Source organism: Triticum urartu, chromosome 7 (assembly GCF_003073215.2).
Source record: "Triticum urartu cultivar G1812 chromosome 7, Tu2.1, whole genome shotgun sequence".
Lineage (NCBI taxonomy): Eukaryota > Viridiplantae > Streptophyta > Magnoliopsida > Poales > Poaceae > Triticum > Triticum urartu.
The window spans coordinates 35,536,368-35,551,103 of record NC_053028.1 but is presented as its reverse complement, the minus strand read 5'-3'; the positions used below and the strand labels follow the sequence as shown (position 1 = coordinate 35,551,103).

The 14,736-nt window shown below is 47.2% G+C and overlaps 2 protein-coding genes across 4 annotated transcripts; one reads left to right on the top strand and one right to left on the bottom strand.

Annotated features, from left to right (window-relative positions):
- The first annotated feature begins 699 nt into the window (after positions 1-699).
- On the top strand, positions 700-4,740 carry LOC125524718 (granule-bound starch synthase 1, chloroplastic/amyloplastic). 3 transcript variants are annotated; one of them, XM_048689760.1, is made up of 12 exons: positions 700-927; positions 1,614-1,980; positions 2,070-2,150; positions 2,239-2,337; positions 2,456-2,609; positions 2,735-2,835; positions 2,917-3,270; positions 3,360-3,539; positions 3,621-3,812; positions 3,893-3,979; positions 4,079-4,207; positions 4,323-4,740. In XM_048689760.1, exons 2-12 carry the CDS (start codon positions 1,657-1,659, stop codon positions 4,437-4,439), a joined length of 1,818 nt encoding a protein of 605 aa, XP_048545717.1. In that variant the 5' UTR covers positions 700-927; positions 1,614-1,656; the 3' UTR covers positions 4,440-4,740. The 3 variants fall into 3 exon arrangements, with proteins under 3 accessions (XP_048545717.1, XP_048545718.1, XP_048545716.1); XM_048689761.1 differs by having other exon boundaries at positions 1,609-1,980; XM_048689759.1 differs by having other exon boundaries at positions 701-927; positions 1,619-1,980.
- An 831-nt stretch (positions 4,741-5,571) lies between these two features.
- Positions 5,572-9,723, bottom strand: LOC125521874 (succinate dehydrogenase subunit 5, mitochondrial-like). The gene is made up of 5 exons (XM_048686938.1): positions 9,516-9,723; positions 9,343-9,425; positions 7,760-8,064; positions 7,478-7,663; positions 5,572-5,978 (listed from the first exon to the last, which is right to left on the bottom strand). Exons 1-5 carry the CDS (start codon positions 9,626-9,628, stop codon positions 5,922-5,924), a joined length of 744 nt encoding a protein of 247 aa, XP_048542895.1. The 5' UTR covers positions 9,629-9,723; the 3' UTR covers positions 5,572-5,921.
- Positions 9,724-14,736: the final 5,013 nt, after the last annotated feature.

Here is a 14,736-nt window from a genome sequence, read left to right as displayed (position 1 = left end):
CAGTTGACCACAAACCGGCACCAGCTTACCGTGACGTAAATGACTGCATTTACGTTTCCTCGATCCGACAAAGCAAGGGCACGTATATATAGTACTTAATTACGTGCGTCCCTCACGCGCCAGTTTGGCAGCACGTACGTGCTGTTCATACCAGAGCCGTCAATGAAGCAAAAGAGAAAAGAACAAGGCAAAAGCTCGCACCATGCATGCAACACCGTTGCCGCGCCCCGGCGAAAAAGCCAAGGCGAAAGCGAGAGCACACATGGCCCCCATGCATAACGGAAAGCGAGGGAGCACACGATCGAGGACACCACCGGCAGCCCACCGGGCGGGCGCGGGCACGACAAGAAGATGCGTGCACGGCGCGGCCCGGCGGGGAACGGACGGAGGCGCCGTCGGCCAGGCCACGACGCCGCTGGAAAGCGCGCGCGCCGGCGAGCGGACGCGGTTCCGCCCCCGGCCGGTGTGCCAGCCACTCCGCGGTACACTAGCCTCGTGTGTGCCACTCCACTCGGCACGCAGGCAGAAACAAACAAACGAACGAACGAACGGGCGGAGATGGCGAGTTCACTCCACGCAACGTCGCCTTTCCTCACACATGTAGGCGTTAGGTGTCCGGCCGCATGCATGCACGAGGAGCGGAGCGGGTATTGGGGATCCAGCCACCGGAGGACTGAGCGAGCGAGTACAAATAACCCCACTCACCGGAGCCACGCACCGTGCGTTTTCTTCAGTCCCGTCACTTTCGGCCCACAGAGTAGTACAACCAGGAGAAGGAGAGGAGTGGTACAAGAAGCCTCTCCCACTGAGGAAGAAGAAGAAGAAGAAGAAGAAGAAGAAAAAGGCAGTTCCGGGCGACTGTGAGCACGCACACCGGCCGATCGTCCGTCCGTCCCGTCCAGGAAGAAGAAGAAGAGACCAGATCAGGTACGCATGCTACGCACGAACGTCTATACCCAGGCCCAGTTCCCGGCCGGCGGCAGATATGCATGCAACCCTAGTTCTGTCTGGAAATCAAGGTCGGTTAATTGCTCTAGTAGATCCATACAAATGGCGCCCTGTTATCAGATCCAGCCTCTTCTTTTTTCCATTCTTTCAATTTCCTTTCCACTCTCGTGCGTGTGAGTTCAGAGGATCTTGTAGATTTAAATCTTCTAGGATGGGTAGTTTCTCTCCGACTCCGACTCCGATCTTACATTTGAGGAGCAGATCCAGTGGGTCCAAGGTTTACTAGGATTGGATCAGACCTGACTGACTGACTGACTGACTGGCTGACAGAGGGAGTATAACGCATGCACAGCCATTTTCTGTTTTCCACCCGAGTTGGATCGAACAAGTCAGGTCACGCACCAAGGCTTTGATTGATTTTTGTTTTTGGCTTATTACGTGGAGTGTAGTTCCGCCGCGCGCACGCTAGACAACAAATTCCGTCTCTCAGTTCCCCCCTGTGCACGCGATTTCACAGGTCATTAGTGCCACTGCGGATACAGCTGATTCATGTTCATGTCCTTGATGTTAATTTGGATTTCGAATTCAAATGAAATTTAAGATCCAGAAAAGTTGACTGATTTTTTTGTTGTTGTTTGTTCCACTACTCACTCACTCTAGATCAGTGCAGGCATCTCTTGCTGCAGCTAGCCACACCCTGCGCGCGCCATGGCGGCTCTGGCCACGTCCCAGCTCGCCACCTCCGGCGCCGTCCTCGGCATCACCGACAGGTTCCGCCGTGCAGGTTTTCAGGGCGTGAGGCCCCGGAGCCCGGCGGATGCAGCGCTCGGCATGAGGACTGTCGGAGCAAGCGCGGCACCGAAGCAACAAAGCAGGAAAGCGCACCGCGGGACACGGCGGTGCCTCTCTGTGGTGGTGCGCGCCACGGGCGGCGGCGGCATGAACCTCGTGTTCGTCGGCGCCGAGATGGCGCCCTGGAGCAAGACCGGCGGCCTCGGCGACGTCCTCGGGGGCCTCCCCCCAGCCATGGCCGTAAGAAAGCTAGCACCATTCTCTTCTTATAATGTTTCTTCTTGCAGCCAGCCATGCCTGCCATTTCGACTGATGGCGTGTCTGTGCAGGCCAACGGTCACCGGGTCATGGTCATCTCCCCGCGCTACGACCAGTACAAGGACGCCTGGGACACCAGCGTCGTCTCCGAGGTATACATATATCCGCCACATGAATGATCACAATTCGCATGCTCCTGCACATTTCTGCAAGATTCTACTGACTGACTGGATCTCGCAGATCAAGATCGCCGACGAGTACGAGCGGGTGAGGTACTTCCACTGCTTCAAACGTGGGGTGGACCGCGTGTTCGTCGACCACCCGTGCTTCCTGGAGAAGGTGACCGATTCTTCGTCGTCGATCGATCAAGCTAGCTCTTCGCCGTCCAAAGTCCTAACTCAACATTCATGGTGATTGATTTGGGTGAGCCTTTGTTTCTGCTGGTTGCAATTTCCAGGTCCGGGGCAAGACCAAGGAGAAGATCTACGGGCCCGACGCCGGCACGGACTACGAGGACAACCAGCTACGCTTCAGCCTTCTCTGCCAGGCAGCACTTGAGGTGCCCAGGATCCTCGACCTCAACAACAACCCATACTTTTCTGGACCCTACGGTAAGATCAACAACACCCAGCTAGCTACTTAGTAGAGTGTATCTGAAGAACTTGATTTCTACTCGAGAGCACTGGATGATCATCATTTTCCTTGTACCTGGGTGCTGCCATGCCGTGCCGCGCAGGGGAAGACGTGGTGTTCGTGTGCAACGACTGGCACACGGGCCTTCTGGCCTGCTACCTCAAGAGCAACTACCAGTCCAATGGCATCTATAGGACGGCCAAGGTTCTGCATCTTCTGAAACTTTATACTCTCTCTGCATCATTCTGGCCTGAATTTTACATTGCAACTTCGTTTCATGGCTAGGTGGCGTTCTGCATCCACAACATCTCGTACCAGGGCCGCTTCTCCTTCGACGACTTCGCGCAGCTCAACCTGCCGGACAGGTTCAAGTCGTCCTTCGACTTCATCGACGGCTACGACAAGCCGGTGGAGGGGCGCAAGATCAACTGGATGAAGGCCGGGATCCTGCAGGCCGACAAGGTGCTGACGGTGAGCCCCTACTACGCGGAGGAGCTCATCTCCGGCGAAGCCAGGGGCTGCGAGCTCGACAACATCATGCGCCTCACGGGCATCACCGGCATCGTCAACGGCATGGATGTCAGCGAGTGGGACCCCACCAAGGACAAGTTCCTCGCCGTCAACTACGACGTCACCACCGTGAGCACCCACCCACCAGCACAAAGATTGCTTCCTCTTCTTCCGGTGATCGCTGGCTTTGGGTTCTGACGAACGAGGCAAAGTGACAGGCGTTGGAGGGGAAGGCGCTGAACAAGGAGGCGCTGCAGGCCGAGGTGGGGCTGCCGGTGGACCGGAAGGTGCCGCTGGTGGCGTTCATCGGCAGGCTGGAGGAGCAGAAGGGCCCCGACGTGATGATCGCCGCCATCCCGGAGATCGTGAAGGAGGAGGACGTCCAGATCGTTCTCCTGGTACGTCATCAACCCGCAACCCGACCGCCATTGCTGAAACTTGGATCAAGCAGAACTAAGGAATGATCGAATGCATTGCAGGGCACCGGGAAGAAGAAGTTTGAGCGGCTGCTCAAGAGCGTGGAGGAGAAGTTCCCGAGCAAGGTGAGGGCCGTGGTCAGGTTCAACGCGCCGCTGGCTCACCAGATGATGGCCGGAGCCGATGTGCTCGCCGTCACCAGCCGCTTCGAGCCCTGCGGCCTCATCCAGCTCCAGGGGATGCGCTACGGGACGGTAAACGCCTCCTCCTTCCTGCCAATTCCTTGTCTCCTGCGCATCCATGGCCATGACCGAAGTTACTTCCAAATTTGCAGCCGTGCGCATGCGCGTCCACCGGCGGGCTCGTCGACACCATCGTGGAGGGCAAGACCGGGTTCCACATGGGCCGCCTCAGTGTCGACGTATGCTCATCGATCTTCTTGTGTACATTCATCCATCTTGTTCATGATTGCAGCTCAATCAGATGATGAAATGGTTTCCTTTTTCTTCTTGGTGGCCAGTGCAACGTGGTGGAGCCGGCCGACGTGAAGAAGGTTGTGACCACCCTGAAGCGCGCCGTCAAGGTCGTCGGCACGCCGGCGTACCATGAGATGGTCAAGAACTGCATGATACAGGATCTCTCCTGGAAGGTACGTCGTCTCTGGTCTGGTTTAGGATGCATTTTCCAGAACAACTAAGAGTTAAGACTGCAATGGTGCTCTTGTTCGATGTATCCATTAATGGTGGCTTGGGCATATGGTGCAGGGGCCTGCCAAGAACTGGGAGCACGTGCTTCTGGAACTGGGGGTCGAGGGGAGCGAGCCGGGGATCGTCGGCGAGGAGATCGCGCCGCTCGCCATGGAGAACGTCGCCGCTCCCTGAAGAGAGAAACAAAAGGAGGCTCCGGCGCATGGAGCATCCATCCAGTCTGCAGGGTTCTCGTATGGGGAGAAGATAGCCGCTTGTTGTAGTGAAGAAGGGCCGATATATATATATATATATATATATATATATATATATATATATATATATATATAATATAGACTAATAAGTACTTTAACTTTTGTTGTGCCGCTTGCCTCTCTTACAAACAAAAAAGATGTTAGGGGTTGTGCTTGTGACAGTGTGCTGAATTGTGCTTGCATTTTGGTGTGGTATATTGCAATAAACAAAGGATTTGTTATGTGTTTTTTTGCAATTGTTTCTCCGTGTTTGAGTCGAATCAAGTTATTTTGTGGGGTTTCAAAGGTACATTTTTGGGTTCGTGGAGGTGGGAGGTGGCAGCTTCGGTCGCAGGAACAGAGGTGTTCAAGGCGGCCGGAATTGCTTGCCGCCTGCAGCGGAATCGCCAGCGTAAAACTCACTGTTTTGCAATGAAGGAATACCTAGGTGTAAGTTCCAAAATGCAAAACAAAGGAATACCTAGGTGTAAGTTCCAACATGGCGGTGCGATGACCGCCAAGATCAATGCACGGCAGTTGAATCGCCAACGTAAAATTCGCCGTTTTGCAATGAAGGAATACCGGTGTAAGTTCCAAAATGCAAAACGAAGGAATACCTAGGTGTAAGTTCCAAAATGCCGGTGCGATGACCGCCAAGGTCAATGCGACACAACAAATGACGAAAGGGGAGTGATCATGGCTGAAATAGTTTTCACTTTTTTCCTTGCTTGGAACCAACAATAGTACTTGCTCAGTTTGCTGTTAAACTGTGAGTCTTGCGACGCACTAAACTTATTTAATAAGTTGTGCAACAGCCAACTTCCATTTGAATTAGATCATGATCTAAATACTTCCTAAAATACAACGGTTGCTTGCATGATGCAGATATCGCTCCTGCTTTCACCAGCGTCCCAGTACATGTTTACTGAAAAGGCAAGGTGAAAAATCGAGCGCAACCTCGTTCCCTCAAAGCGGTGGTCGATACAAGAAAACAAAACAGTGATAATTCTCAGCTGATTTCTGGAAGGTGGAAACCGAAGTTGCTTTTCAGAGTCGATTGAGACAAATGAAAATTTCAAGCGACTGGGGCATGGCCAGACCATGCACAAAACAGACAAATCCTATTCATGTATTTTTTTTTCTCAACATGCAAGACTGACCCTGGAAGCCCAATAAAGACCATCCATCATAGTTTTGAGCAGCAAAACAAAATCAACGGGCATGTTCTTATTACAGCAGGAAAATCAGGAGCGCAAAGAGCTACTTTAAGTGAGTGCACATATGTTTTGACGATCGCCTTGTTTATTGGCATGGTAGCTACAGAGGAAAGATAAAAGAAAACCGAACACCTGGCTCTGATATCGTTACGAAGCTTCCCGTCAGACCATCAGTGTTTGGCCATGGTTCTGATATGAGAGTTCCATCATGCCCTCATCTCAACATAGGACCCTGAGATCCCTGAGGTGCCAATCAGGGTGATCTGCAGGAACAACAATTACGTCATGAATATACTGAATCAAGCAGCAATGTCTACTAACTTCAGACCAGGAAATCAGCTGAATACAACATATCCACACATGCTATGAAACTGAGCAGGAACACCGGCATGAAGACATTAATCCACACATGCTTATATACTTGTGCAGCATCTCATCCACTTTCATCAGGAAACATTTTAATGAGACAAAAAAAAACAAGAAGCAATTGTATGAGCATCTCCCAGTTGCAATAACAACTCACGATGGCGTGACCAACACTCGGTCTGCGAGAAGAAAACAGTAACACTGGACAAGAGCCTTTACCCCATAATAAGCTGGCAAGTTTGAACAGCCACACTCTTATGGTTCTTGCTGAGCTGCCAGTACTGCCCAGTTTCTAGAGGTAACTGGGTACAGAGGGAACACGCTACAAAACACCTGGCCAGGAATTAGCCAGAAAATGATTGTGTTTTCCGTATTTCTGGTGAAACTTGCGGAAAAGAGAAACTAGTTAACAATTTGAGTACTACAAACTAGTCTGAACTAAGATAAATCGATCTAGCTCGCCTATTAGACATGTAGACTAATTCCAAACTGTTTAGTACCCTATAAGAAAAATAATGGAACCTCAAGACATACCTTCGTGATAAAAAACAGATGCTTTTTTTGGTTGACTCGTTACAAACAAGAGGAAAGCGAGAAAGTGTTCTTAAGCATTAGGATGTGACAAGTAATCACGGTTATCTGTCTGTAGTTACAAATTACAAACAAGACAAAGAGCATTTGCCAACCAAGTTTTCTATGGTGTATAGCTAGTACAACTACCATAAGTGCACAACATTTGGTAAAGGAAGTAAGAACAAACACAGCTAGTTCTCCCTCCGTCCCAAAATAAGTGTCTCAACCTTAGTACAACTTTGCACTAAATTTAGTACAAAGTTGAGACTCTCAACCTTAGTACAACTTTGTACTAAAGTTAGTACAAACTTGAGACAGTTATTTTGGGACGGAGGGAGTATAAGGTAAACATGATCATGACCATACTTGCATATATGGGTTTGTTAGATAAGGTTGAAGGGTTCATGGCCATTTTAAGTTACGCTTGTCTTTTCTGGTATGTTACCAATATAACTCCCTCATATACAACCTAATCCAATAACAAGTGTCTGGTCTGGGATGTTCGATACTTTGTCCCTTAGAAAGAGAAGGAGATCAAATGATAATTCTGACACAGAAGTAAAGAAATGTATAACACTATAACAGAATTGAAGAAAGTCAAATTCATCCAAAAATAATGTGAGAATGTCACATATGTAAAAACACCTTACATAAAAAGCAACGACTAACATCATAACAAATGGCATTAAAAGAAGAATTAATGACACATGATAGTGCATGCAAGCACCCACACAACAAAGATGTATCAAACATGAGTTCTACAACAGAGACTGGTATAAGAAAACTATATTGCAGGGACCAGTAACTTTCAATAGGAAAATACCTTTCCCCACTCAGAGCCTATGCCACTGCATCTCATTTTCAGGTGAATCATTTTTGTCCCCAACTCGCTCTCCACCTTTTTCCGTAGATAGTGCTCTTCAGGACTAAAAGATTCCAGATATGTCATGTATCGGCTATAGGCAGATTTCACAGCTTCTTCTAAGTAACCAGGCAAGGGGCCCACATTCTGCAAGAGTTAGGGTCGGTAAGACATAAGCAGAAGCAGAAAAATGAGCCCCGGTTCTGCAAATAAACAATGGAAGAGAGGTGATTAAGTACTGACCTCGCCCGTAAGACCACAAAGATCATCAAGAGCCATTCTTAGGGTAACTAAAACTCCACTAAACTCTTCACATGCTTCAGCTGCACGAAATACATTTTCCAAGGCTTCTTGACCAGCCTTATCATCAGTAGCCATAGATATTGCTTTCTTTGCTTCCTCCACAAGAGAACCTGGAAGCTCGTTCCAGCTAGCAGCCATCAAATCCTTAAATGCAGTCTCAATTTTCGGGTCAGATATTGCAGGCAGATGTTTCTCATTTGAACTGAACATGCGCCTGGAGTTCCATGAGAAAGCATTGTTGCCATCTGAGTATACAATATGAAAATGTTAATCAACAATGAGCACAGAGAGAGAAAAAAAGGCATGGAAATGTATGAAGTTTCAACCAAGGTACAATATTTGCAGCAAAATGAAGACTGATAATTCTCTCTCCATTTTGCTACGAAGTGAACTAGTAGCATCTGAATACTGTGCAACTCTGATAACCACACTGATCAAAGTTCAATTGCCATTACTACACAACCTCCTTAATTGATCAGATGTGATGAAGATCAAGAAATACAGGATCTGAAAATAAACGAGCTACTACTATGAAGTCCCCAAAATATTTAATCTTCACGAAGCCGCTGGTATTGGCACTCAAATGGTTTACACATGGGTCTAGGTACAATAAGACTGTCAACCTTGAATAAGAACTAATGCAATGGCTTATTTGAGGACAATGGATACACATCTCCCAAATTCACCAAAAACAAGAAGACGTTTAACAGCTTGTGATAGAAAAATGAATAACAAAAGAAACAGGTACTTAGCGAATAGCAGTCTCAAGGTGTTCTTGTGACATCTGGTTGCCGTATATGGAGTCATAATATACTCATGGATCATGGTTTATAAAGCGGTAAAGCAAGCACCACTCGCTCTAACGCTTAAGCGACGCCTAACGCCTAAAGTGGGCAAATATCTAAGGCGCTGCCAGGGCGCCTTGTCGCTTAAGTGACGCTTAAGCGTCTGAAGCGGGACGCTTTATTAACAATGTCATGGATAATAAGATTAACAATCTACAGCAGGAAGTGTTTTTTCAGCATGACAGTTACTTAGTTATTCATGAATTCGCAAGTGTTTATCACCAACTCTCCTCAGACTACTGGCGCATTTCCTTATGAAAATGTTCATGTATCCCGCAGAATCAACAGGAATCACACTCTTATTTCTAGGTTCACATCTTGTATGAGCAGTTGAGCTCAACAACAAAGCCACACATACACATGACAGTATCACCAACTCCTCCCCTCAACGCAAGATTGTGCAGACTGCAGAGTTCAAACATGCATCCAGTGTGCGGTGCCAGTTGAGTTTGCTCTTGGTAGGGATTAGGGAAATCAATTTGAGAAAACATTGGAGATAAACACAGTTCGTGCCATGCTAACTGACCCTAGAAAACCTCACAGAGCAAGATCAATCACGCAAATTTTACTCTGCAGTCTGCACAGCCATTCACACGGAGAACCAAGATCCAATCTAACGGTCGCTAACAACCAGCGGAACGGGAGGGGGGGAATTAGGGAGTTCATGCGCGGGTTTACCTTGGGTGATGCAGGATCCCAGGCGCGCCGCCGACGCCGCGCTGTGGAGGGGCATCCGCGTCCCCAGACCAGCCGCCGCCGACCTGCAGGGAAACTCGAGGTGAGCACACGCCCGCAGCCACCGACCCACCTACCCATCGATCGATCGATTGGACGGCCTAGCAGAAACCTACCTGCGGAGGACCCCGGCGGCCCCGGCGGCGGAAGAGGACGACGAGGCGGCGAGGGGCGCCCGGCGGAGAGCGGATCTCGCGGCGGAGGCGGCGGCGCGGGCCGACGATGCCATTTTTTTTTCTTCCTCTTCTTCCTTCCTCTCTCTCGCTTGCGGCTTTGGGGGGGTTGTTGGCGAATCCGTTCGGGTTTATTTATTTTTCCTTTTCTACTACAGGCCCTCTTCGGCTTTGTTGATTCTGGGCCTGGGCTCTCGTGTGGCGATGCCATTTTTGCTCAAAAAAAGGGTGAAAAATTCCTCCATGGCATGAATTCATGATTTATATATGGGTAAAAAAATGAATTATTGATTTATGTGAGGTCTCCATGTGTTTTTTCCTAGAAAAAAAAGGCATTCATGTTTCCTGAATTTCAGAAAGTATTGATCACGCTGCACCGTATTGTTCTGAAAGTTACGTGTACAATCTCTCGAACAGGAGGAATGGCTTCACCACACCAATCGTGAAGCGCTGCACAAGGACTAAACTGCACAAGAACTAAACTCTATGCAGATGGTTGAGCAATGGTTCTTGATGCACCGCAAGGTGATGTGAGCCGTCAAGAGCTGATTTACCTTGTCAATTATGTTCATGGCCCTATGGTCTTTCAAGAAATGGTTGTATACCTAGTGCTACTAGGAGGCATATTTGTTGGACTGCCTACAGAACTTGAGAAGATATTAGGTTGTCGGATTCGTCGAGAAATGGTTGCTTCTCTCCTGATGTCTCCAATTTCCTCGTGTACCTCATACATATGAATACTTCGATCTATATGATGTTTTACCATGACAAATAGAAACTATGGTGGTAACAAGCAAACATGAATAACAATGTGTTTTCTTATGGGATGGAAGCAACTAGATGCTTTGTCTTTCTACAAGAGCTTCGCCTTCTGTGCCATGCAGTAGTTGATGCTATTTTTTCCCCTTGAGGAACAAAGAGTGGTTGATGCTACGTGCTATAAAAAACGTTGTGCCTGGCAAAGTAGCAATTTATATTGCTAGACCAAGCAAGGAGGCAACAAGGAGGGGACATGTACAATTGATATATCACATGCCCGGAAGATTGCCACTGCCCATGAAGGCATGATTATATCTTTTGTTGGTTGTCATTAAGTTTCACTTAAAATCATATCTTATATGTAGGAGTGGAGTACCAAGTAAGTCCCATCATGATGCCACCGATCAATTTTCCTTCTTTGTTGGCGTTCTTGTGCATAGCAAGTGGAAGATCCGTTGATTTCTCCAATTTCTCATATGCATCAATAGTCTTGTGTCTTTTTTCTATATCAAAATCTAGCTTTGTTCTTCTCACGTTCTCTAGTAAAATGTTCACTACAATTATTTACATGTGAAACAAAAAAAATTAATGGTCACCGGGGAGGAGAGCTTCCCCACCTAAATATAGTACGAAAACACATAGTCTGTCATTACATTATGGAAGAGACTAGAGCTTAGAACAGAGATACAATATCTATGATATAGCGGCGTCATGCATTGAAATTTTCGTAACTGAATATCCACAGTGATAAGTGTTGGGGAACATAGTAATTTCAAAAAAATTCCTACGCACACGCAAGATCATGGTGATGCATAGCAACGAGAGGGAAGAGTGTGTCCACGTACCCTCGTCGTAGACCGAAAGCGGAAGCGTTATGACAACGCGGTTGATGTAGTCGTACGTCTTCACGATCGACCGATCCTCAGTACCAAACATACGGCACCTCCGTGTTCAGCACACGTTCAGCTCGGTGATGTCCCGCGAACTCACGATCCAGTAGAGCTTGAGGGAGAGTTTCGTCAGCACGACGGCGTGATGACGATGTTGATGAACTTACCGACGCAGGGCTTCGCCTAAGCACCGCTACAATATGACCGAGGTGGATTATGGTGGAGGGGGGCACCACACACGGCTAAGAGATCAATGATCAATTGTTGTGTCTTGGGGTGCCCCCTGCCCCCGTATATAAAGGAGCTAGGGGAGGCGGCCGGTCAAGGAGGAGGCGCACCAAGGGGGGAGTCCTACTCCCACCTTCTTTTAGGACTCCTTCTTTCCTAATAGGAGTAGGAGAAGGGGGAAGGGAAGGAGAGAGGAGGAAGGAAAGGGGGCGCCCCCCCTCCTTGTCCAATTCGGACTAGAGGGGGAGGGGGCGCGCGGCCTGCCCTGGCCGCCCCTCCTCTTCTCCACTAAGGCCCAATAGGCCCATTACACTCCCCGGGGGGTTCCGGTAACCCCCTGGTACTCCGGTATATGTCCGAACTTGCCCGGAACCTTTTCGAAGTTCAAACATAGTCATGCAATATACCAATATTTATTTCTCGACCATTTCGAGACTCCTCGTCATGTCCCTAATCATATCCAGGACTCGGAACTATCTTCGGTACATCAAAATATATAAACTCATAATACCGATCGTCACAGAACTTTAAGCGTGCAGACCCTACGGGTTCGAGAACTATGTAGACATGACTGAGACACGTCTCAGCACTACAAAAAAATACACTTCCATGATGATACGTGTTTGTCATAGTAGGTCATGTTTTCTGTCATGCATGTACATCCATGACAAATTTATGACAGAATCAAGATAGTCATACCTGTGCTGTCGTAGAAGTGTTCCATGACATTACCAAAATTATCATCATGGAAGTGTCCACTTCCATGACGATAAATCGCGCGCCACAGAAGTGCTTTCGTCAAGGGTGACCGACACGTGGCATTGATACGTCTCCAACGTATCTATAATTTTTGATTGCTCCATGCTATATTATCTACTATTTTGGACTATATTGGGCTTTATTTTCCACTTTTATATTATTTTTGGGACTAACCTATTAACCGGAGGCCCAGCCCAGAATTGCTGTTTTTTGCCTATTTCAGTGTTTCGAAGAAACGGAATATCAAACGGAGTCCAAACAGAATGAAACCTTCGGGAACGTGATTTTCTCACCGAACGTGATCCAGAAGACTTGGACCCTACGCCAAGGCATCAGAGAGGCGGTCACGAGGATGGGGGGGCGCCCCCCCCAGGGCGCGCCCCCTGCCTCGTGGGCCCCTCGGAGCTCCATCGACGTACTTCTTCCTCCTATATATACCTACGTACCCCCAAACGAACAGATACGGAGCCAAAAACCTAATTCCACTGCCGCAACTTTCTGTATCCACGAGATCCCATCTTGGGGCCTATTCCGGAGCTCCGCCGGAGAGGGCCGTCATCACGGAGGGCTTCTACATCATCATAGCCCCTCCGATGAAGTGTGAGTAGTTTACCTCAGACCTTCGGGTCCATAGTTAGTAGCTAGATGGCTTCTTCTCTCTTTTTGGATCTCAATACAATGTTCTCCCCCTCTCTCGTGGAGATCTATTCGATGTAATCTTCTTTTTGCGGTGTGTTTGTTGAGACCGATGAATTGTGGGTTTATGATCAAGTCTATCTATGAATAATATTTGAATCTTGTCTGAATTCTTTTATGTATGATTGGTTATCTTTGCAAGTCTTTTCGAATTATCAGTTTGGTTTGGCCTACTAGATTGGTTTTTCTTGCCATGGGAGAAGTGCTTAGCTTTGGGTTCGATCTTGCGGTGTCCATTCCCAGTGACAGAAGGGGCAGCAAGGCACGTATTGCATCGTTGCCATCGAGGATAACAAGATGGGGTTTATTTCATATTGCATGAATTTATCTCTCTACATCATGTCATCTTGCTTAAAGTGTTACTCTGTTTTTAACTTAATACTCTAGATGCATGCTGGATAGCGGTCGATGAGTGGAGTAATAGTAGTAGATGCAGAATCGTTTCGGTCTACTTGTCACGGACGTGATGCCTATATACATGATCATACCTAGATATTCTCATAACTATGCTCAATTCTGTCAATTGCTCAACAGTAATTTGTTCACCCACCGTACAATACTTATGCTCTTGAGAGAAGCCACTAGTGAAACCTATGGCCCCCGGGTCTATTCTCGTCATATCAAGCTCCATCACTTTAATCTTGTTTTGCTTTTTTACTTTGCCTTTTACTTTTCACTTTGCATCTTTATATCAAAAATACCAAAAATACTATCTATCATCTCTATCAGATCTCACTCTCGTAAGTGACCGTGAAGGGATTGACAACCCCTAATCGCGTTGGTTGCGAGTAGCTATCGTTTTGTGCAGGTACGAGGGACTTGAGTGTGGCCTCCTACTGGATTGATACCTTGGTTCTCAAAAACCGAGGGAAATACTTATGCTACTCTGCTGCATCATCCTCTCCTCTTCGGGGAAAACCAACGCAAGCTCAAGAGGTAGCAAGAAGATTTCTGGCGCCGTTGCCGGGGAGTCTACGCAAAAAGTCAACATACCAAGTACCCATCACAATTCCTATCTCTCGCATTACATTAGTTGCCATTTGCCTCTCGTTTTCCTCTCCCCCACTTCACCCTTGCCATTTTATTTGCCCTCTCTCTCTCTCAATCTCCTTCTCCTTCTCTTTTTTCGTTTGCCTTTTTCTCGCTTGCCTTTTGTTTGCTCGTGTGTTGGTTTGCTTGTTTGTCGCGATGGCTCAAGATACTGCCAAATTGTGTGACTTCACCAATACCAATAATAATTATTTCCTTAGCACTCCGATTGCTCCTCTTGCCAATACTGAATCTTGTGAAATCAATACTTCTTTGTTGAATCTTGTTATGAAAGATCAATTCGCCGGCCTTCCTAGTGAAGATGCCACTACTCATCTTAATAGCTTCGTTGATTTATGTGATATGCAAAAGAAAAAAGATGTCGATAATGATGTCGTTAAATTGAAGCTATTCCCTTTTTCTCTTAGAGATCATGCTAAAGCTTGGTTTTCGTCTTTGCCTAAAAATAGTATTGATTCTTGGAACAAGTGCAAAGATGATTTTATCTCTAAGTATTTTCCTCCCACTAAGATCATCTCTCTTAGAAACGATATTATGAATTTTAAGCAACTTGATCATGAACATGTTGCACAAGCTTGGGAGAGAATGAAATTAATGATACGTAATTGCCCTACTCATGGTTTGAATTTGTGGATGATTATACAAAATTTTTATGCCGGATTGAATTTTGCTTCTAGAAATCTTTTAGACTCGGCCGCGGGAGGCACTTTTATGGAAATCACTTTAGGAGATGCTATTAAACTCCTAGATAATATTATGGTTAATTATTCTCAATGGCACAC